The sequence below is a fragment of the Hetaerina americana genome, unplaced genomic scaffold, assembly GCF_022747635.1.
Source record: "Hetaerina americana unplaced genomic scaffold, ioHetAmer1.1.p SCAF_113, whole genome shotgun sequence".
Lineage (NCBI taxonomy): Eukaryota > Metazoa > Arthropoda > Insecta > Odonata > Calopterygidae > Hetaerina > Hetaerina americana.
The window spans coordinates 371,850-395,507 of NW_027286215.1; the positions used below are offsets into that span (position 1 = coordinate 371,850).

The window sequence follows — 23,658 nt, forward strand, 5'->3', positions numbered from 1 at the left end:
GCCATTTTGAAATATTTCCCCAGATGAAGATGTGGAGGATCCCACCATGTAGAACACTCTTCCAAAGTGTCGTGCATCTTAACCTCATCACTAAGAACCTTGAATAAGGAAAGAGTCGGGGAAACTTGTGAGAGTTGTGATGTAAGGGAATTTCAATACGCTTCGCATATGTTTAAGCCTGGAAGGTGAAGGACTGTTCTGTTTGTACGAAGCCACAAAACTGGTGTTTAAATCAACTTTCTGATTATTTTAAGAAAAATAGGTTGTGTTTAGAAAAATGAAGAACTCGGTATGTTGTGTCTTTTTTGAAGACAGAAATTATTGGGATACTAAATAAGCGTGTGCAGTTCACATTGGTTGTAATAATCCTAATAGCAATGTAGTTTTTATGCAAATAGTATACATTTTGATACCCCCTTAACCCTGGATCTGTGCTCAAAAGCTGTATGCCAATAATTGAGTCCTCTGGACTCCAGAGACTAAAATTACAAGTATTTGTTTCCCGAATAGTAGCTTTGAGAAATGGACCCCTGGTGATCACCTCAAAAAAATGGCTCAAAGCACTCAGAATGTCTCTGCATTGGGTATTTAAAAATCTTGGGGATACCCTTCATTCAGGTTTTCTCACATCAGGAATTAGAATTGTTTATTAAGAATAACTTACCTTGTCAGTGCCCACACATCGCTGTTTAGTTAAAATAGTAAAGGTTAAGTAACTGTTATAGTTCAATTGTGAATGATTCCCAAAACCATTTGTAAGGTAGTCATTGGAGGATTGTAGGCCAAATCCTTTGAAATAAATAGTGGGTGGGCATCTTAGCCCATTCTTCTTTTTTTAGTACTTTAGATTTGGGATAACTGACACTAATAATAATAATAATTTTATTGGTCCAGCGATCAAGTACATGATATAGGACGTCAGAAAATTGTAGAATAATATACAAATTACTAGAACAGAGCACACTATAACAATATTACACTCAATCATTAATGAAATCCACAACCTTGTATTACATTTTATGGAGTAATATTGCTTTATTTTTGGATTTAAAAATGGAAAAACTATTGATACCCTTTAAGTCATGGTAAAGTTTTCAACCCATTGAGTTTGGACCACACAAAGAACTTGTAGTGCGTACATATGGGATATGAAGGTCATTGGAACTTCTTGTGAAGTGGCTTTGTACAGCACTGTTTTTATAAAATTTGGTAAAATTATTGTAAGTATACAAAGACACACATAAAATATAAACAAGGAAACGGTAACAGGCCCAGCTTTCTAAAAATGGGTTTACAAGGGGCAAGATAATGGGAATTAGTTAATAGCCTCGCTGCTCTTTTTTGCATTTTAAAAATTCTGGATGCATGGGGTGATTAACCCCAGAACAAGATACCATATGTGAAGTGGGAATAAAACTGCCCATAATACAAAGTCAACGGCACATCTTGAGTTACCGTGGATCTTAAGGATCAAATTAAGAAGCATTTGGCACTTAGCTTGTCAGACAGGTTATTAATATGCGATTCCCAAGTCAATGAAGCATTGAGGTGTAGCCCAAGAAATTTCACACTACCCACCTGGGGAATTGGGATTGGAATTACTAATAATAATAATAATTTTTATTTGTCCAGAGACCATCATACAAAAAAATGTACATAGTATAGGACACGTCAATATATACAATAATACACAATGTAAATACATATGCCTATTCTAAGTTTCATACTATATCTTGTATTTAACAGAGCAATGACTACTTGAGGGGCAGTTTTTTAAAGAGTTATTACCTGTATTTGGTCTGAAGCTGTAATTAGGACAACATTAAAAACTCAATTATTATCTTATTAAAGATGTCTGGTAATTAGTACAGTCTGGAAAACTCTGGGATTATAGCAGTCTTCTTGAAAAATTGGTTTTTGTGCATTTCTGTATGGAGGAAGACTTCTTTTAGAAGTTCTTAAGCAATTCTTAGCTCATTAACCATCCCCTGGATTGTGAATTAGTGTTATTTTCATGGCAATGATTTATTTTTATTATATATTCTAGCAGTTTTATTTTACAGTTGATACCCGAGAGTGATTTTTGTAATTTAGAGGAACTTTGTACTTCTTTTCTCGGAACCATAGTTGTTTATAAATTCTTTTCTTTTCTGTAAAAATTTATGGCTTTCTGTTGATTCGTTATTCTAACAAATTGTTAATGTTTTTTCATTAGTAAAAATGATGGCATTCTTGCTCATGTGCATTGTTTTGGGGAAGTCCTCAAATCTGCTTTGGGAAAATGAAATTAATACTTGGAAAGCCAAGGAAACTCCCAGATTGAATAGCAGATTCTGTAATATTCATTCCTAAAATAATATTTTTGCTATCATGACAACTTAGAGCTAACTTGCCTCACTAAAAACCCGTAATTAGGATGAACTGGGAGTCCGAACGGTCTGATAAAGAATTCAGCTGGATTTCAATCTATTTAAATGTGCATTCCCGAAAATCATTGGTCAAACCTGCTGTTACATTTGCATTTATCTATTTCTATTTAATGCAGATCATTAGTAATCAGGGAAGTGTATTTACCCCAAGTATATTTAATGGTTTTAAGTTGCATAATTAAGACTCTTGGCTCTTAGATAAAAGTAAAAAAATTGGAACAGGTCAGAATTTGCAAAGACTGATAATCTGGTAATTAATAAATAGATAATATTATATAGAATCATTAATTTATTAATAAATAATGTTATATATAATTATTGTTATGTAATATTCAGGGAGAATCTGCAGTTTTCTACATTCTGGAGACGTCTGAAGCCCAAATATAAGTTGATCTTTCATTTATTTTCCATGAATGCTTTTCCTGGGGCAGAATATGGATTCTGTGGGTGTGACATGAATAGCAGCCGGCCACCATTCTCTGTTGTTTTTGTGGTAACGAGAGTATTCCGTTTGCAGATACAGGTGGTGGAGCATCGGCATTGGACTTAGAGGGGAGGCAAGAGGAAGGTGAAGGTCATTCTACTTCAGGGGGAGGGGAGTCATCACTTGAGGGTCATGAGCCATCAGATGAGGACGGCAAAGGAGAGGGGCTGGGCAGCAGTCTACAGGACACCAGTGATGTTGGGACATCCATCGGGGAGCCTTCTTTGTTGGGGACGCATTCTACTGGTGGGAGGGCCGGTGGTACCTCAGGTGAGCATTCAATTACCCCCGGTGCCGGGCATGCCAATGTGTGTGTTAACACCATTAAGAAAATAATGGTATCCTAACGTCCATGTTTCATCAATCTGGATTTTGATTTACCCTGGGTTAAGAGAACAAGGTCTGTTTTGTGTTTGGGTAGGGTGTCTGAAAACTGAGAATATACTAAGCATCTAACCCTAGGGCATTGCTAAATTTCATTTCCTACAATGCCTTTTCTATTGCAAAGCCAAGTTTTCATTGTCTTATGCTTACTTAACATCATAGCCTCGAACTCTGTTTAAACCTGCTGGATTAATCTGAATCATTTAGGTTGTCTATGTATATTGGGTGCTCTCTTTGTGATAAATATCCACGTCATGGGACACATCCAAAAGTACCCCAATGTGCAACAGTGTTCATTATGAATGATCTATTTGGTTCTACATAGACTTGTGTATGTATTGAGTTATATATTACACATTAGTCAAAAGTTTAAGAGAAAATAGTCCATAGTAGATGACATACTGCTCACTGAATAGCTAGTCAATAATGACCTGATAATATCTTAACGTTTTTAGCTTAAACAAATCCCGTTAGTCAACACATTCTTGAAACACCCTGAAAATGAAATCTAAGGTATCAACGCAAATGATTATCCACTTATAAACCTTAATAATATCTGACTTGGAACTGTTATTACTTTTTTAATGAAAAAACGGATTAACAACTATAAGCTGTAGAATTAATGTTTGACTCTTGAGTGGAGGTAAACCCCACCTCTGTAGGTCTTCTGTTACCCCCTGTAGTCCTATCTCTTGATTGTATGTTAATTGCTATGAAAACATAGACAGTAATATGAGGGTGGTCCCAGAAGTACCCAGCCTCACCTAGAGATGGCGGTAGTTGTTTGAAAAATATTACTGTATTAGAAAGTACGCAATCTATAAAGTATATGTTTCGAGTTTGAAGACGCCACGTTGTGTGGTATTTGTTTGGTTGCTATTAATAGTGAATGTTTTCAGTGAATTTGTAAAAGTGGAGAAAATTGGTCATTGTTATGTGCTCCAATACATTTCTTTGAAAGGCCTCAGCCCAACCAACATTAAAGCTGAACTGGGTTCTACTCTGGGTGAGTCTGCTCCTTCATTTACAACAGTAAAATATTGGGCAGCAGAGTTTAAACGAGGCCGTATGGGCTCTCAAGATGAGCATCGCATTGGCTGACCAAATGACGACTCCAGAAGCGGTGTAGAAAATCCACAAAGATGATCGTCAACTGAAAGTGCACGAGCTAACGGACAAAGTAGGCATTTCAAAAAGTGCGGTACATTGCAGATTAACTGAAAATTTGGATATGAGAAAGCTGTGTGTGAGATGGGTGGTCACACTCGAGCAAAACGAGTGTCGTGAAGATGTTTCAATTGAGTGTTGAGCAAAGTTTCAAAGCAACAAAGCAGAATTTTTGCGCTGTTTCATAACCATGGATGAAACATGGGTCCATTACTTCACACCATTAAGACAAATGAAGAATCAAAACAATGGATTCAAAAGGAGAACCGCCTCCAAAGAAGGCTAAGACCGTTTCATCTGCAGGCAAGGTCATGGCGTCGACTTTTTGGGATGCGGGTGGGATAAATTTCATTGACTATCTTGAAAAAGGAAAAACTATCAACGGTGAGTATTATGCAAACTAATGGCAACGTTTGAGCGAAGAAATCGAGCTAAAGAGGCCGCATTTTGCTTAGAAGAAAGTGTTGTTTCATCAAGACAATGCACCAGATCACCAATCCGTTATTGCAATGGCCAAAATTCATGAATTTAAGTTTGAATTGCTACCTCATGCACCCTATTTGCCAGATTTAGCCCCTTCGTATTATTTTCTGTTCGCAAATTTGAAGAAATGGCTCGGTGGTCTAAGATTTTCCAACTGTGAAGAAGTGATACCGGCAGTTCATGTCTATTTTGAGGAGGAAGACAGTTCTTATTATAAAAATGGTATCGACCTTATTGAACAACGCTGGGAAAAGTGTATTGAGCTGAAAGGAGATTATGTTGAAAAATAAATACATTTTTTTTCCTAAAGTTTTGTGTTTTCTTTGTTAAATCAGGTACTTCTGGGATCACCCTTGTAAAATAACCTTCGAGTATTAACTGTGACAAAATGTTCTGAGTGTGAAGTCTAAAGTGATCACCTTACGTAGTTAGCTGAAGAGATTAGATTAAATAGCCAAAAGTACTGCTGCCACTTCAGATGGAGGTGGTGACCTTTCGTGGTGTGATTTGCCTGAACTAGGCACTGAACATATGCTGCACTAAATGATCCACAGTGTTTTCATCTCCCTCTGTTCTGATAAATGCTACGCGCAATAATTGCTAACTTGCCTGAGCACAGTGGTAGTGATGCCTTGGAGGACTGCCTGCCACAACCACCCTTATCCCTCTATGGTCGGCTGATTGCATTCTTGTGATCCAACCCTCAAACATCAATGCCTAAGAAACTGAGACACTTGTTGGAAATTATAAGGAGTCCCATTTATGTTTAAATGTTTACATGGAGGGAAAACTATTAGAAAGTTCAAACCAAAATTGTTTCTTGTAAATATACAAATGCTTTCAGTGAGTGAGTTGGGTGACGGTTTAACTGTCAACAACTCATATTCTGTAGTATATTTATTGTATTTCTATAAGTAACCTAAATATGATCGACCTTACATCTGAACACCACCACTGCCAACTCTTGTCTATGGATCTCCTTGGCATAATTAATGATCACCTTTGGTCTTGCATCAGTTCCTTCACATCTTCATCATTGGCCTCCAGTAATGATGATGGACCCCAGGTTGACTTGGTGGTCATAACCTCCTTCGTCTTGTTCACCATGAGGCATTGTGCAGCCTTTGTGCTTCTTGAGCCAAAGATGAGGACTAATGGACATTTTGCACATCCTAGTTGAAGGCCCTCCTTGCTTGCGAGATTTCCCCTCTTCCCTCAGCATTGAACTGTGCCTGCTTACATTCTTGCCCCATTGTCGTTCTAGAGAAGACACATTTTCCCACTTTCTCCTCGTCTTCTTGCTTGATGGAATCCAGTGTTCTTACGCGATCCAACTTGTCAATTTCAGATTCTCAGGCAAGAAATATAAGCAACAGTTCATCTAGTTCCGGTGGCATAGGTGGCGGTGGTGTTGCTGGTGGAGGGCCATTATATTTGCCTTGGGGGGCACGCAAGGATCGTGGTGCTGCCGGACCAGGTGCGGGTCTCCTGGGGCCGACAGACATGGATGCCCGGCCTGGAGAATTCGTCATGCGCACTTTGTTTGCCGAGTTCACTGTGCAGGCCGAGAGGAAGATCGAGGCTGTGATGGGTGAACCACCGGTGAGTTCCACCTTTCCAAATGACACATTTGTTCATGCGGATTTGCGTATGAAAAACGTAAACATGCCCAGGGATGCAATTTTGGATCATTTTGTTGGATGTTATTACTGTTGTCCGTGTTAACTTCTTCCGTGGTTCATAGTCCTCCATCCTGGATCTTGAGGCCCTTCTACAGTTTATGGTAGTGTCAGAAACGTTGTTGCATGTTAATGCTGTTGCCTGTATTAACTTAACTGGGCATGAAGCGCTCTATGGCATTAAATGCAATGCACAAAATTACGCTTACTACTAGCCTACTGTAGGCCAGATTATGTGATCGTATTGACTTATTTTCTATCTCACCAGGATTCCTTTAGAAATTGTTATTAAAAATACCTGAAGAATTTTAGAATGCCCATAATTGCTGTGTGGATATCTGTGCATGTCAATACGTTGTTCCTTATGCCCATTGGGTAAATTTTCTCAACCGATGCCACAAGGTCTATTTAATGACAAATACCAACATTTATCATTTTGTACCATCACCAGGCCTGTGACAAGTGCTATATTTCACATGTTCTGTTCACTTTTTTAAATTTGGAATATTATTTAATATTGGTATTTTGTCTACATTAATTAATCTAACTTGGGTGTATGCATACCTGTATAGCATCTGAAAATGTTACTCATGCATTCCAAATCAAGTTTCTTTTGAAATTCTAAATTATATTTAAGTTCTCAATAACAAGGATGTAGTTTCATGTGATTTGTATCTGTGTGCAAATGTTTTTTTATAATTGTGGAACTGATTTGTGTTTTTTGCCTTTCTTTTTGTGAAAGGGTATTTCCCGTCAATAAATAAACTTCATCCATGGTGCATAGTCTTTCATCCTGGATCTTGAGGCCTGCTATGATTCATGGTAGTGCCAGAAATTTGATTGGTATATGGTTAGAATTGCATTTAAAAATCAGAGGATCTTGATTAAATATTCAGTATCCATCTTGTAAATAATGATAATGAGTGAACAGCCTGTAAAGATCCATGATTCTCTTTACCCCCTTTTTTATTTATGTCACAAATAATTAGTCGAAAGTTATTTTATCTCTATTGAAGAGATCTGCGTGCCTAATACTCCCTCGGAATTTATGTTCGTGCCGTGCACTGCATGCCAAAAGTAAGCCTTGCACTCTGTAGTTGCTAAAAACTGCACGTCATAAGGCATTTGTTATGTGTGTCTACTTTCATATTTTCACAGGAGCGCCCCATATCAAAGTCTTTGCAGCGTGGGGAAGACCCCCAATTCGATCAGTTGCTGTGCGCGTTTGGATCAGTGGCTGAACACTGCCTTCCATCACTGCTACGTGCTCTGTTTGCTTGGTACGACCGACAGGTAAGGAAATTTTGTTTCATGTATCTGTGAGGTTCACCATTAAACCTTCTGCAAGTACTGTGTAAACAATAAGAACACGTTGGATTTCATTTTAAGAGTTTCCATTCAATTCTATGCAGTTGAACAAAATTGTTTTATAGGTAAAGTCAGTGTTTCTACTGACTTTCATTGGGTTTGTCTGATTGCATGACCACCTGTGGCAATGTCTTAAGGAGCCATTGGATTCTAAGAGGTCAAATGAGTCAACCATTGCTCTCTTTATGAAAAGGCATAAAAAAATGTTTCTAATGTTAGCCTTGTGGTCTTGAAGTGAACTCACTCAGTTTTTTGCTGTACTGTATTCATACTTTTCTTTACTGAGGATGTTTTTTATGACGCTGCATCAACCTTTGGCAATTTTTATTCATCGCAGTCCTCACTGGATTGAAGTTTTAACCTCCTATTCCTCTGTCCATGGCAACATTTTCTGTGGCATGCATTGGTCAACGTTGAGAAAAACAATACTGTATGAGGTCCATGTCTCAAAATAGATAGTAGCTTCATCAAATAATTTATCATTGCTCACTGAAGAGATACTATTTTTATTTTGACCCGGATTTATTTTATTTATTTGACCCGGATGTATCATGGCGGCAAGTAATATTGTACGAGCCTGTAGTGGCTGCAATAATTCCTTGAATCTAGGCGAAAAGTTTATTACTTGTGAACTCTGTCCACTTCTTTTTCATTATAAATGCTCCGGCTTAGACGAGATAGCATGTAAAGCGCTAGCAAGCTGCCGGGATATTTTCTGGAGATGTTTTTCATGCCGTACTAACAAGTTCTCGATCGCTAAGATGGCGGCCGACCTAGAAGCTATCAAGCACGACGTAAACAACCTTAAAAGTGTCCGTGAATTGACTCAGGACAAACAGAAGGGAAACCCTTTGTACGCAAATGTTGTGAAAGCAGCTGTGGAACCAGTTCAACCAAAAATTCTTACTCCCAAGTACGAGAAACCAGTCACGCGTCAATCTAAGACTGCGATCTCTAAAGAAGGAGCCCCAGAGCAAATATGTACAGTTTCCGAGAAATGTGATACATTCACTGCTGCCACTTTGAGCAAATCTGCCCAAAGTGCCCGCAATGTCGAATTGTGTGACTCCTCTGAACCTGAATCTGTTATGACTCTTAAACCTCGTCATCCTCTTAATGCATCTGATGATGGATTCATCCCTGCGACCAATAAACGAAGACGCCGTACTCCTCTGGCGATAGGATCGTCGGAGAAGATGTGCTCCCTCACAGGTATTCCACGACGATCGCATCTTCATGTATGGAATCTCAACTCCAGCACAACTGTGGAAGCTATTCAGGAATATGTTCGAGAGGAAATTCCTGATCTGGATACTTCATCGGTCATGGAAGTTGTCAAGCTCGAAGTGACCCGCGCCAACCATGCCTCCTTCCGCATTTCAGTGAATAGTGAGCTACGGGAAACCCTCATAAAGCCTTCATTTTGGCCCAAATATGTGCACGTCGGAAATTATTCTTTTTGGAAGACACGCCCGACAACATCGACAGGGTAGCGAAGTACCTCAAGGTCCTGCACATTAACATTCAATGTCTTAGTAACAAGTTGCTGGATCTTGAGGTCCTGATGAGTGAATATAAACCTCATGTCCTTTGTATTAATGAACACTGGTTGAAATTAAGTGATTTGAAATTTTTAAATCTACCTGGATATTCCATCGCCGATGTATTTTGCCGTTCAAAGCATAGAAATGGAGGTGTATTGGTTCTAGTTTCACAGTGTGTGCGCCTTTTCCCGACCTGTTTCTCACAGGAGTTTCTCAATGAAGAGTTGTCCTTCGAGTCCTGTGTCGTGGGTCTCAGTGTAAATAATGTCGCATATCATTTATTATCTATCTATCGTTCTCCCTCGAGTGATTTTAGTGTTTTTCTTAACAAACTTGCCAAACTATTAGAGCTAATTCATGATGCTATACCAAAACCTAATTTAATTAAAACTGGGGACTTTAATTGTGATTTCGCTAGTAATTCCAAAGCCAAACAGGAATTCTTAGATATCCTCACCTCTTTCAACATTTGTGTTACTAATACCGAACCCACTAGGGTAAACGGCCTTTCCTCTACTATTATAGACAATATCTTAACAAACATTGATTTGGGAAAAGTAAATACTGAAGTAATCAAATCCCACATATCAGATCACTATCCTCTTCTATGCAAGATTTTAATTTCTTCTCCTAGTCACTGCAAAAAAATTTATAAAAGGCAGTTTACAGAGCAAAACTTTATTATCTTCAATTATATGTTGAAGTCCCATGATTGGTCTGATTTATACCAACTCAGATCCTACAATGACTCATTTGAGTATTTTTATTCTTCATATCAATATTACTTTGACATTTGTTTTCCATTGGTCTCCCACAAAACTAGAAACTTGTCCTTAAATACTAGAAACCATTGGGTCACCGATGAAATACGATGCCTCTCGAAAAAAATGAAGGAGTTAGCTATCTCTTATAAAAATAAATGTAACTCGATAGACTGCTTGGAGTATAGAACACTGAAAAAAACGTACCGTCAAAAGTTACAACTGGCTAAAAAAACATTTAACAACTGTAGAATTCTCAATGCCGATAACAAATCTAAAGAAATTTGGAAGATTATAAAGGAAGCTAAGTGTTCTATCAATAATCATCATGATTTCAAATTACAGGACTCCACCGGTAATGTTATTTCTGATTACTCTCAAATGGCATCCAACTTAAATGACTTCTACTTGTCCCACCAGACTACTACAAATACTCCAATTCCTGTTAATTATCCTCTAATCCCAAGCCTGTCTAATTCATTGTACCTGCTTCCTTGTACTGAACTGGAACTGATGAACATCATTAAAAAATTCCCTAACAAAAGTAGTCCTGGTACAGATGGTATCCCAGGGATTGTGATAAAAAAATCAATTAATTCTATTAAGGAACAGATACTCTTCCTAATTAATAAATCCCTACAACTTGGTGTTTTTCCTGATGCCATTAAAATTGCCAAAGTTGTACCACTTTATAAAGGGAAAGGTAGTGAGCAGGATATGAATTCTTACTGTCCAATATCTTTATTAAACCAGATAGGGAAACTATTTGAAAAGGTCTTCCATAATCGACTTACATCATTTCTTGAATCTTTTAATCTCTTGTCTGGCTCACAGAATGGTTTTAGGAAATGCAGATCTACATCTACAGCCACCTATCACCTCGTAAACCTAATACTTTCAAATCTTGATAATAGAATTGAAACCTTGGGACTATTCTTCGATTTTTCCAAGGCTTTTGACCTAGTTAATCATCAGTTACTCTTGTCCAAATTAGGACACTATGGCATCAGAGGTATCCCTTATAACTGGATCAAATCTTACCTCAGCGCAAGGCACCAACAGGTTATTTTGTCAAAGAACGGTACTAATTTTACTTCTCCTAGTAAAGAAGTTACATTAGGTGTACCCCAAGGCTCTGTCTTGGGCCCTATCCTATTTTTACTTTACATTAATGACTTACCAAAAGTTCTGCAGTCAGTTCCAGGAGCCGAGCCAATTTTATATGCTGATGACACTAACGTAATTGTATCAGCACCATCGTTAAACAACTTGACCTTGACAGCAGCTAGAGTTTCCGAACTTCTTTGTGAATGGTGTTCACAAAATTCTCTGAAACTCAACCCTGACAAGTCTGGACTCATATACTTCTCTAATAAAAATAAAGCCCCTGCTTCATTGGCCATTGACCTAGGGGGAACGTGTGTACCCCAAATTTCTAGTTCCAAGTTTTTGGGAGTTGTTATAAATAAAAATGTATCATGGGATGAACACATATGCAATCTTCGTAGCAGGTTAAATTCCATTTGCTTTCTCATTAGAAGTATTAGGAAATCTGTAAGCCTTGATATCTTACTTTCAATTTATTACGGAGAATTTTATTCTTTAATTATCTATAGTATTCTGTTCTGGGGTTCTTCCCCTCATTCTGATTCAATTTTTAAAGCTCAAAAATGTTTAATACGATTAATATGCAATGCTCCCTACAATGCACCTTGTCTTTCCTTCTTCAAAAGGTTAAATATTCTGACTGTTCCATGTATTTACATTTATGTTGTATGCATTTTCGCTAAAAGTAATATATCCAATTACATGACAAATGACAACTTTCATTGTCACCAAACCAGAGCCTGCAGAGACCTGCATCAAACTTATTTCAGGACTTTAAATACTTCCCTGGGGCCTAAATCAATGGGCCTCCTTGCACTGAACAGGCTCCCTTACGATTTTAAGTACGTAAAGGATCCAGTCCTGTTCAAAAAGAAATTAATATCATTTTTAAGGAAAAAACAGTTTTATTCTGTAATGGAATTCACGGAGAAAAAATAACCATACTGAATATGGAACATATTTTATGCAAAAAATTATTATTGTGTCATGCTTTTCTGAATTTCATCATTGTTTAACATCTATATGTACATATGACGTGTCCTATACACTTATCTGATGTATCTATTACACTGTGTCAGTGTCTTCTGGGCAAATAAAGATTATTATTATTATTATTATTAAGTTTTAATCACCAATTATAACATTATTTTTGAGTCACAGGTTATTGCAAAAATTTTTTATTGCAAGGTACGTTGGTAATATTGGAGACCATTGGATAAGTTAAGTCACATGTTTATCATAGTTTTCTACTTGTTTTCAATTTATTATGAAGAAAGTAAGAAATTTATTATCCTCATTGTAAAGTATTGATTTTTGAATGGTGACAATGATTTGTCATGTGATCGATATCTTTGCCATCCGTGGACCATCTGTGTTGAAGTAAAATCGTTGCAAGTCTTTGTTAATGGTAGCTGAAAATATTACATCTTATCTAAAATGTGGAAATGAATGGAGTGGCGTGTTTTACTCGTTAAGTGATGACTAAGGCTTTTGTTTTATCTCAAACTAAATTACCTGCAATATTGGGCACTTGAATTAATTTTCTAGCTAGAATTTCTGGCCGGCTTCCTTTAGAAGTTTGAAGACAGTAATGAGTTGAGCTAGGCTAAGTGAGCTATATCACAGAGCAAAGAAGAGTATGGTTGACTATCTTCAGGTGTGATGTGGTGGAAGTTGAAGATTATGAATAACTGATTGTAGCAGTTTTATTTTTTATTTTATTTATTTATTTATTTTAAAACATTGTTCACATGCAGCAGTAGCACCATTTTACTGTGAAAAATATAACAAACATGAAAGAGGACAAAAGACAATAACAACATAACAATAACAACGAGAACTGAGCATGGACCGGGGAAAATTTTAATTCACTGAAAGGTGGGATGGGAGCTTGGGTGGTGAAGTTTTTGCATGATAGGTTAAAGGGGTCGACAGTGTGAGGGAGTGAATATGGAAGGGAGGAGAGGCGAAATAACAGTGAGCGCTTGGTGAGAGATATTCTAGGAATAGGCAGATGGAGTAGGGAGTGGGTGCGGGTGGATCGGGTTGGTATCCTGAAGTTGAAGAAAGAGAGAGAGCAGTTCAGGGCAATCAATAGTCGAGTTTAGAGTCTTGTGGAGGAGTTTTAAATCAGCTTCAAGTCTGCAGCTTTGGGGACTAGAAATGGATAAGGAAGACAGAACAGCATTTGAGGACATATTGCGGTAATGTGGGACTCGGTGTTTGACTATTTTGGCAAAGAAGTGAGAGATGCAATTGAGGGATTTAAGATTAGTTTGGGATAAGTTGGACCGAATGGGGGAGCAATATGATATGATGGGAAGGACAATTATTGAGAAGTATGAATGGAGTGCAATTGGATCTTTAATTTCTGTGAAGCGGTAAAGAAGGCCTAGTAGGGACATTGCTTTATTTTTTAAAGTCTGTATGTGGTCAGAGTAATTTAGTTTCTGGTCAATTAAAACGCCAAGGTCTTTAATGGTTGTTACTCTATTTAAGGGAGTTGAATTAATTGAGTAGTTGAGCATCAGGGGGTTTTTTCAGAGCAAGAGTCATGATGTTGCATTTTCCAGGGTTTAAGTTAAGCCTCCAGGTATCACACCATAGGGAAATTTTATCTAAGGCAAGTTGAAGGTGAGTACAGTCAGAAATGTTATTAATTTGCTTGTAGATCTTGCAATCATCAGCGTAGAGTAGTGTATGGATCTGGGAGGAGAGGAGTTGGGAAGGAAGATCATTGACGAATAATTTGAAAAGATATGGCCCAAGGACACTGCCCTGGGAAACCCCAGACGTGACAGGTGACCAAGAGGAAGAAGCATCCAAGAGTATCACACGCTGGGCTCTGTGGGTGAGAAAGCTAGAGAGAAGGCTTAGGAACATACCATGAATGCCGAACTGTTGGCTGAGGTTATGATGGAAGAGTTGATGATGCAGTGCATCGAAAGCCTTGGAGAAGTCAAGGTAGATGGCATCAAGTTGACTTGATTTGTCTATTGCCATGACGGCGTGGTGCTGAAAGACAGCGAGATTTGCAGGCATGATCTGCCTGGGAGGACACCATGCTGCTGAGGAGATAAAAAGGGAGAGGTGAAATAATAAATCCTGTTGAGAATAATGCGTTCACAAACGGAAGACAGGATTGGAAGCAATGATATAGGGCGATAGTTTGAAACATCATTCTTTGGACCTGTTTTATGTATCGGAATGATATTAGCGCATTTCCATTGAGGAGGGAAGGTTCCCATTGAAGAACAGCGATTGAACAAGAGGGCTAAAGGTTGTGAGAGGGATGAAGGGCAATTTCGAATAAATTTAGGGCTGAGAGCATCTAGGCCAGGTGAGCGGTGTTTTGCATAGGTATTGAAAAAATTCCCGGGAGTCTGTCTGTAAGTGGGAGAGGGAATGGTTTATTTTAGGAAGGAGGGAATGGACAGAGGTAATACTGAGGTTAGAAGCAGGCTGCAGGCAATCGGAAAAAAAATTAGAAAGAGGTTGGGTCTCTCTGATCCTGCGGCATTTTTGGTGCCATAGGAGAGTGCTTCGGGAATTTGAGGACGATTACGGCGCTGATTGATAAAGGCCCAGAATTTTTTGGGGCTGGAGGAAATATTGGAGGAAACAGTCTGAGCGTAGTTTTCATAGTCACGGCGAATGAGGAATTTGGAATATCGGCGGAGATCAACATATGATCGGCGCGTTTCCACATTAGGGACGGCCTTAGGGAGATACCAAGCGTGATTTTTGTTACCCAGGACATGTATGGTATCCTGTTTAAACCATGAAGGGAATTTTTTTGTCTTGGGCTTAACTCGAGGAACAAAGTCTTTTATGACGGCCTCGAGGACAGCGCGAAAGAAGTCCACTCCTTCTTCAGGGGATAATGAGGAAAGGACGCTCCAGGGAATAAGGTCGAGGGAGCGGTTGACGTCCTCCCAGCGAACCTTCGACCAGGCAAGAAAGGGCTCAGATGGAGTGGGAGGAGCCCCGCGGTATTTCCAGGAGCCGCGGAAGAAGAAATGGGCATCAATGGACTGGTGGTCTGAGTAGAAAATGTTTCTGCCGGGGGTGATTGCCTCGGGCACAGCGGTCAAGAGCTGGTAGTCCAGGGTTGCCGTATCACGGGTGCTCTTGAGACAGTGTCGTGGGAGTTGGAGTGCATATACATAGTGTTCTATAAAAAAATTGTCATGGGCATTGAGCGGGTGGCCGTTCGTGGGAGATTCCCAGTGAATAGATAAATTAAAATCTCCCACAAGAATTACAGGTCCCAGATTTATGGCCCGAAACACTGAGTCCAGGCAACTTTCAAGTACACTCAAGTCACTTGCGGGAGGACGGTAAAAACAGCCAACGAATAGTTTGTTGGCCTTTGAGGCCTTTACATGGGGTAATGATAATTCGCTCCACAGTTGGTCTAGGTCTTTTCTTCGTTTCGAAAGAAACAGCGATTTAATTGCGAGTAACACTCCGCCTCCTCTAGAGGGGCGATCTCGTCCATAAATTGAGTGAGAGCGCGAGAAGAACAACTCACTGTCACTGAAAGATGGTGCCAGCCAAGTCTCGGAGAGAGCTACAATATCAAATTTGGACAGCTCTTGGTCGTGGGAGTTGCATGTAGAAATTTTGTTGTTTATGCTCCGGACATTTTGGTAATACATGCTCAAGGAAGAGCCGGAGGGCCCGGGGTTAACACTCACATCACCTGAGAGGATCACCAGGAGTAGCAGGATTAGACCGTTCCCAGGGTTCGGCGGCGGGGTTGCCGGGGAGAGGCCGGCAGATCGCCGGGGCCTTGTCGGCGAGGTGACGGGGTACTGCAGGCTGACGGGCAACAAACCACACGAGGCGAAGCCGGAAAACCTAAATTCTCTGTAGCTGAAACAGCTGATGGGAACAGGGTCCACTTTTAACTGGGGAAATTCGTTATATAAACTCACACCCACACGGACAGGAAAAAGCACAAAAAGGGTCAAACTTAACCCTAAGAGGTAGAAACACACAAGAGAGAGAGAGAGGAACGCGTGACTTCAGTGTGGCGGCCATGTTGGATATTATTTCAACTTGATATTTTTTCAACTTGATATTTTTTCCTGGATATTTTTTCCACTTGATATCAAGTGGAGAAGTGCTATGATCAAGTGCATAGTTGGTCCCGGACTGAATTAAGCATTTCCTTGGCTGTGTTGAATATTATTATTGGACAATAGGATGGTCAATGCAAAGAACAATTGTTTCAGTGCTCCAACTAGTCACGAAATAAATTCAAAGCAATACGCTACTGACTGTTTTGGCTTTGACAGATTGGGACACCCTTGGAGTTCCAGCAGTTTCGATCTCACCAGCACCATCACAGGACACCAGCATCCGCCATTCTCTCGTCCCTGCCGATCTCCACCTCCTCTGCGGCATGTGGAGGTTCCGGCATGACTTCAGCCTCTAGTTTAGGTTCGCCCATCCCTGGTGCAACAGGCACGGGATCGAATTCTGGCACTGCATCCGGAACGTCGTCTTCATCCACACCTGTGGCATCCTCTAGTCCGGGGCCACACCATCAGCAGGAAACTGGCGTTCTGAAAAAGGGCGGAAGGATGTGAGTCACTTGATAACTGGTCTCCTTTAGAAAAATCTTTTTTTTACTGAGGAATGCCCCTTGATGAACAGGGGCACAACCGCGGAAAATGGGAGGACCGGTGGCCAATGTGTCCCAGGTGATGTGCGGGATGCTCTAATGGCAAAATAGTTTTCATTACCGAGTTCTTCTTGGAACTTGTAATTATTCCCGCAACAGAACAATGTTCATGATTTGTATTCTTGGGTTGGTATATTCTTTTACAGAACAGTGATGTGCCCTATTGAGTAAAAATAAGTTAATAAGATATTAATAGATTCTTTGAGCATGTTTCTATGCCACCTTTACGGGTAAATTAATATTCCGCAGTGTCTCTGTTCTTCATTCCATTGCTTAGCTAATAGAATATGCAGGCATGGTCGACTTTTAAAATTATTGAAAGATTGGCCTTGAGCTTTAATGCATTATTGGCAGTCTAGGGCTGTAGAAGCACCAAACTCATAAAAGATTATCCTTATGTTCAAATTTTGCCACTGCAAAGAGATTTTAGAAGAAATTAATGGTTATTAATTATAAATGAAGGCACTTTTATACTTGCAGCTAAACTTAGTGAAATGTAGTCAGGATCACCACTTATGGTGGAGCACTGTGTGAGCGACTTTGAAAACAAATTGTTTAATGAAAGTTAAATGGTATCTGTTTCATCAAGTGTTGGTATAAGCATGTGTGTGATGTTTTTTCCGTTTTGGAAAGTCAAAGGATGGTAGCGAGACATCCTTTTAGCCATTTGAGTGGGCAGTTTAAAAATTTAGAATATAACTTTGAAAAGGGAGGCAGTGGAACTTTGAATATCCTTGACATTCTTGGTTCAACAGCCAATGAAGTTCATCAGTTATCCATTCGCTGAAAAGAGACTACCAGGGATGGACCCTTCCTGCTCTCCCTCCTCCATCCATCCACCTCAGAACACCACAGAAGCCTTTAATATTTTATTGAATAAACTGCTAAGCATCCAACTCTGAAAATCCAATTTTATTGGGGAACTGAATTCAATGAAAATAAAACTCTGAACAATGTGTACAGTGTGGAAACAGTTGGAAAAATACTCCATCGATCAGGGTGCGGAATCTGATGTGTATTTCAGTTAATTGTGAGAAAGTGAGTGCTAATCATGCAAACTAATGTATCATGACAAATTGCACAAAAAGTTGACAGCATTTTTCTGGAAAAGAAATTTAGAATAGTGAACAGTTAAAAATATATATATATATGGACCTTATTGAAGAAGACAAAGGATAAAATTGAGAAATTGGAAAAAGGTGACATATAAAAAATTTTTATTTTGCATTAGTCCGAAAACAGTTCATGGGCATTTGAATCAGACTTTGATTAATGATATTGCAATTTGACAATTACATACACCCAAGCCCTAGGTGGAGGAAAAACCACCTTGGCAGGAAACGGGAAACGAACCCACAACCTTTGTGTTGGCAAACGAGGGCATTACCGCACTGGGGCCGGCCGACATTTATGAGTTGAAGTGTGGGGATTGTCACGTACATTGGGAAAATAGGGAGATCATAGAAGGTACAGTCAAAAGAATTAAAAAACAAATATACAGAGTAGGGAGACCAGTCAGTTCCATTTTGCTAAGCATTTGTGGGAAAATGAACACGTAAATGACTCTACAACTCCAGGAAAATGGATGGAGGGAGTGCTCTTTAGAATGACTGGCAGTAAGAAAAAGTGTGATATTTTTGAGGAGTAACCGCCACTTTTGGAGGTCACACTGTTCTTCACTGTTCAGATAGCTTCCATATGGGCCTAGTTTTGTGCATCGACCTCCCCCATCCCCCTCCTCCCTTGCCCCCCTCTGTGAGTCCCTTCAGTCATGCCCTCCCACCAAACCTTCCCTTATTCTTCCTCCTCTTCGCACTTTCTCGGATCCCCCCTCACCTTCCCGTCCACCACCCGCACTTTCCCCTCCCTGCTAGGACCTACTGTGCTCCCCAATTATGTCAACTTGGCTATGAAACTGATCATTCTTGAATGAAAGCTTACGTTGTTTAAATTACAACGTTTTAGTGATATAGTAATCATGAGTTTCCATAGTGTTAAGCCTGAAGCATAAGAATAGGGCTATTTATTTAGGATTGGTCAAATGTAGTGTAACCCTATGTCGCAGCCGTACTTGTGCATGATAAAACCAGTCGTTTTGACTGTTCATATGACAGTCTTCTTTTCCCTTATCTATTTTTTAGTTTGGCCTTCTATTTTGTTGATTTTTATGCAGATTTTAAATCATTCATAATATCGATTGGCCATAGTGAAAGTTATTCCTATGCCTTGCATTTACTATTTATTTAAATGTCTCGTAAATCACATGACAGTGAATGAGAGCATTTGACATTGCTCATTATTCTGAGATTCCATACTAGTTATGTCATGCTTTTTCAATAACTTAATGAGCAATGAATTATTTTGAAGTGTAATGGAATGAATAACTCTGGTGTTCCTTGTTGTATTATATGTGAGCATAGTTGTTCTACCACAATTTTGAAATATTTAAGTTAAATTTTAGTCTAAATATAAATTGGACATACTTAATGGCTGTGCTTAATGTGTTAATTTATTTATGTAACATAAGTAAAGTGTAATTGTGGTGATGAAGGTACATCACATCCCATTCATCTTCAATTTGGCTTCACTTAGTTTGCCCATATTATACCATGTTACTTTTAATGGCCATTCCCCTAAATAATTGATTATTTTCTGATGTATACATGCATTAAAGGTCTATATGCCTGTGAAGTATTTTTTTTACAAATTCATGCTTTGATACATAATTATGACATCCTTAGCGCTGTGTACCAGTCTTGAACAAATTACAGGAAGTACTGTGACAGTAACTTAAGTGCAGGTTGTTGTCAATGTAATCCCTAATGCAATGCTGTGGCATGGAAAGTATTTGTCATAAATTCATGTGACCTGATCACACATAGTATTTGATGATGAAAGGGGATGTCTGGGTTGTAATTATGGCTGGCTTTGATTGAGAAATTAGAACTTGTTAAATTGAGTTGGATTCTCATTGAAGAGGAGAGGTTTAATCTGCCATAAGTGTTCCACATTGGTGGCTGATCTGTTTGCCGTTTTGGTTGCACTCAACAGCCCTGGCTCCAGCGTCATTGGAGGCCTCTCCGTCGTCACGCTTGGAGATTCATCCATGGGTGATAAGGGGTTGGGGAGTGGTGTTTCTGGTGTTGGTGGTGTCGGTGCCCTGGTTGGGGTGGTCGGAAGTGTCTCGGACAAGAGCCTGGGGGACAAAGGGGACTCTGGTGGATCTGGGGGGAGCTCAAGTTCCACAAATACCAATATGGCGTCGGTTGGTTCGGCTGGTGGTGCCGCGGCCCACGGTGGGGTGGAGGATGAGCAGAGGCGCACCCTTGCTGTTGAGTTCCTCTTCTGCCTGGCTCTCATCGAAGTTCTCAAACAACTGCCCTTCCATCCAGGCCAGGACGACCTTGTGGCTCACATTGAAAACCTGAGTTTCGCTCACTTCAAGTACAGGGAGGGGTATGTTATTATCAATTCACTAATAAATATTCTATTGGGGCATTGTTTCCCAAGCCAAAACGTGCTGGAGTAAATGTGCATGAAGTGTTAAGTAATATGTATTTGGATAAAGGTAAGCGTGGGGCTGGTCCGTGAATTCTGGTTGTGATATGGTCCTGAAAACATTGTCAAGTGAAATTTTTTAGTAATTTGTGTTTCTTTGAACAGGAAATACATATATGGTAGCATTAATAATGATAATAAAGCAATTATATAGAGTTTATGTAGTCTATAAAATTCTAAAAATGTGTTATAATGATAGTAAAAAAATGATACTTTATTAATCCGAGCGTCTTAAGTGTAAGTCTAAGATGGGCCAAAAATCACCAAATGCATACATGAAATAAGTGAAAATAAACCCTCTTAGAACTTCTTAATGTCACAATAACACAGTTATACCAAATATTTGTTCAACTTTTTATAAGTGATTGGAAATTTTTGCACAACTTTTACTTTTTTACACGTTGCCGTCTAGTTTCACACCCATGGTGTGGAAGCTCCTTTAACATATTTTTGATGAATAATAATTTACATGGAGATAATTTTTGCCTTTGGTATTGTATGCACAATAAATATCATTTTGGTCAAAATCACCAATTATATTCTGAATATATAATAAAGCATTAGAAATATGGAGACCCTTAAATTCTAAATAATGGCTTACAGGGAGCTCTGTGTTAAGAGCTTTGTCCACAATCAATATTTTCTTTCCATTAATAAGATGTCATTCACTTTTGAAGATCAGCGCCATAGCTAAAGTAAAAGTGAGAATGGTATAACATTAATGCAACTTCTGTACTTAATTGTATGCTCAATTATTTAATTTATTATAGGGATAATCATAGTGTGAAACCTATTTAAGTTGAGGGTCAACAGTTGTACAAAGGTGTATGAAATCATTTCTAAATTCAAACTTATTATTTTTAAATGTTAAGACAGAATTATTTGTTTTGTGTGGACTTGGCAAAGTCTGTGAGTTGTGATTTTGGCAATTCATTGCATTGCCTTTATCAGAATGACGTGAGTGCTTTACTTGGAATGTATTAATGCAATATTGTTCCACAATTACAGAATTATTATTGTTGGATGAAATATGAATATCCTCTGCATACTTAGTAGTTGCACTGGTTTTGGGTTACAAGCTTGTAGGTCTTTCACAAAGACTGAGAATAGGATGGGACCTACAGTTGAGCCGTAAGGACTACCCCATTAAATGCTACCTGGATTCGAGTTTGCTTTTACCCCATCGCTAGTAATGCAAATAATTTGTGTCCTTTTTCTATAATAAATAAGAAACTAGCCATTTATGTGAAGCTCATATAATTCTCATGCTCCAACATTTATTTAAAAGTAGGGTATGATCAATGAATTAAATACCTTACTAGGATCAAAGAGTAATCCCCCTGTTTCATTGCATTTATTATTTTCATAATATATATTCAGAAGTTATTAAGAAATCTGCGATTGTATACTTGTCTTTCTAAAACCAAATTAGTAATTATAGAAGTTATTATTTTTATCTGTAATATATGCCAGTCTGCTGCAAAAACATAAAAGTAATTATGCAAAGTGATGTCGGTAATATGTGGATAGTTAATAATACCATTTTTAGTACCTTTATATTTAAAAACAGGTACCATTTTTGAGGTATTCACTGCCCCAGGAAGTAAGTATTAGCTCTGACAAAGATGGTTGTAGAAGAGAAGAGATTCAATCATGGCTGGCCCACCTCTATGTAGAATTTTGTTAGGCACGAGGGTGGTCCCAGAAGTACCCAGCCTCACCTAGAGATGGCGGTAGTTGTTTGAAAAATATCACTGTATTAGAAAGTACGCAATCTATAAAGTATATGTTTCGAGTTTGAAGACGCCACGTTGTGTGGTATTTGTTTGGTTGCTATTAATAGTGAGTGTTTTCAGTGAATTTGTGAAAATGGAGAAAATTGGTCATTGTTATGTGCTCCAATACATTTCTTTGGAAGGCCTCAGCCCAACCAACATTAAAGCTGAACTGGGTTCTACTCTGGGTGAGTCTGCTCCTTCATTTACAACAGTAAAATATTGGGCAGCGGAGTTTAAACGAGGCCGTATGGGCTCTCAAGATGAGCATCGCATTGGCTGACCAAATGACGACTCCAGAAGCGGTGTAGAAAATCCACAAAGATGATCGTCAACTGAAAGTGCACGAGCTAACGGACAAAGTAGGCATTTCAAAAAGTGCGGTACATTGCAGATTAACTGAAAATTTGGATATGAGAAAGCTGTGTGTGAGATGGGTGGTCACACTCGAGCAAAACGAGTGTCGTGAAGATGTTTCAATTGAGTGTTGAGCAAAGTTTCAAAGCAACAAAGCAGAATTTTTGCGCTGTTTCATAACCATGGATGAAACATGGGTCCATTACTTCACACCATTAAGACAAATGAAGAATCAAAACAATGGATTCAAAAGGAGAACCGCCTCCAAAGAAGGCTAAGACCGTTTCATCTGCAGGCAAGGTCATGGCGTCGACTTTTTGGGATGCGGGTGGGATAAATTTCATTGACTATCTTGAAAAAGGAAAAACTATCAACGGTGAGTATTATGCAAACTAATGGCAACGTTTGAGCGAAGAAATCGAGCTAAAGAGGCCGCATTTTGCTTAGAAGAAAGTGTTGTTTCATCAAGACAATGCACCAGATCACCAATCCGTTATTGCAATGGCCAAAATTCATGAATTTAAGTTTGAATTGCTACCTCATGCACCCTATTTGCCAGATTTAGCCCCTTCGTATTATTTTCTGTTCGCAAATTTGAAGAAATGGCTCGGTGGTCTAAGATTTTCCAAACTTGATGAGCAAGACAGTATTTTTTATTTTCTTATTAAATTAAATTATCTAAATTATTCAGTTTCTTATTAAAAAAAAGGGTATTGAACTTATTGAACATCGTTGGGAAAAGTGTATAGAGCTGAAAGGAGTTTATGATGAAAAATAAATAAATTTTTTTCCAATATTTTTGTGTTTTCTTTTTTGGGTCGTTACTTCTGGGATAATAAAAATAAGCAACAATTGTGTTCAGTGGAAATC

At 38.8% G+C, this 23,658-nt stretch overlaps 1 protein-coding gene across 1 annotated transcript in view; it reads left to right on the top strand.

Moving 5' to 3' along the window:
• Positions 1-23,658, top strand: part of fry (Protein furry) — a 120,504-nt gene that overhangs the window by 2,953 nt on the left and 93,893 nt on the right. Inside the window, exons 4-8 of the mRNA XM_071582478.1 lie at positions 2,947-3,183; positions 6,296-6,549; positions 7,785-7,919; positions 16,710-16,999; positions 20,150-20,554. Coding sequence (XP_071438579.1) covers positions 2,947-3,183; positions 6,296-6,549; positions 7,785-7,919; positions 16,710-16,999; positions 20,150-20,554 — 1,321 coding nt within the window. The remainder of the gene's footprint in view (positions 1-2,946; positions 3,184-6,295; positions 6,550-7,784; positions 7,920-16,709; positions 17,000-20,149; positions 20,555-23,658) is intronic.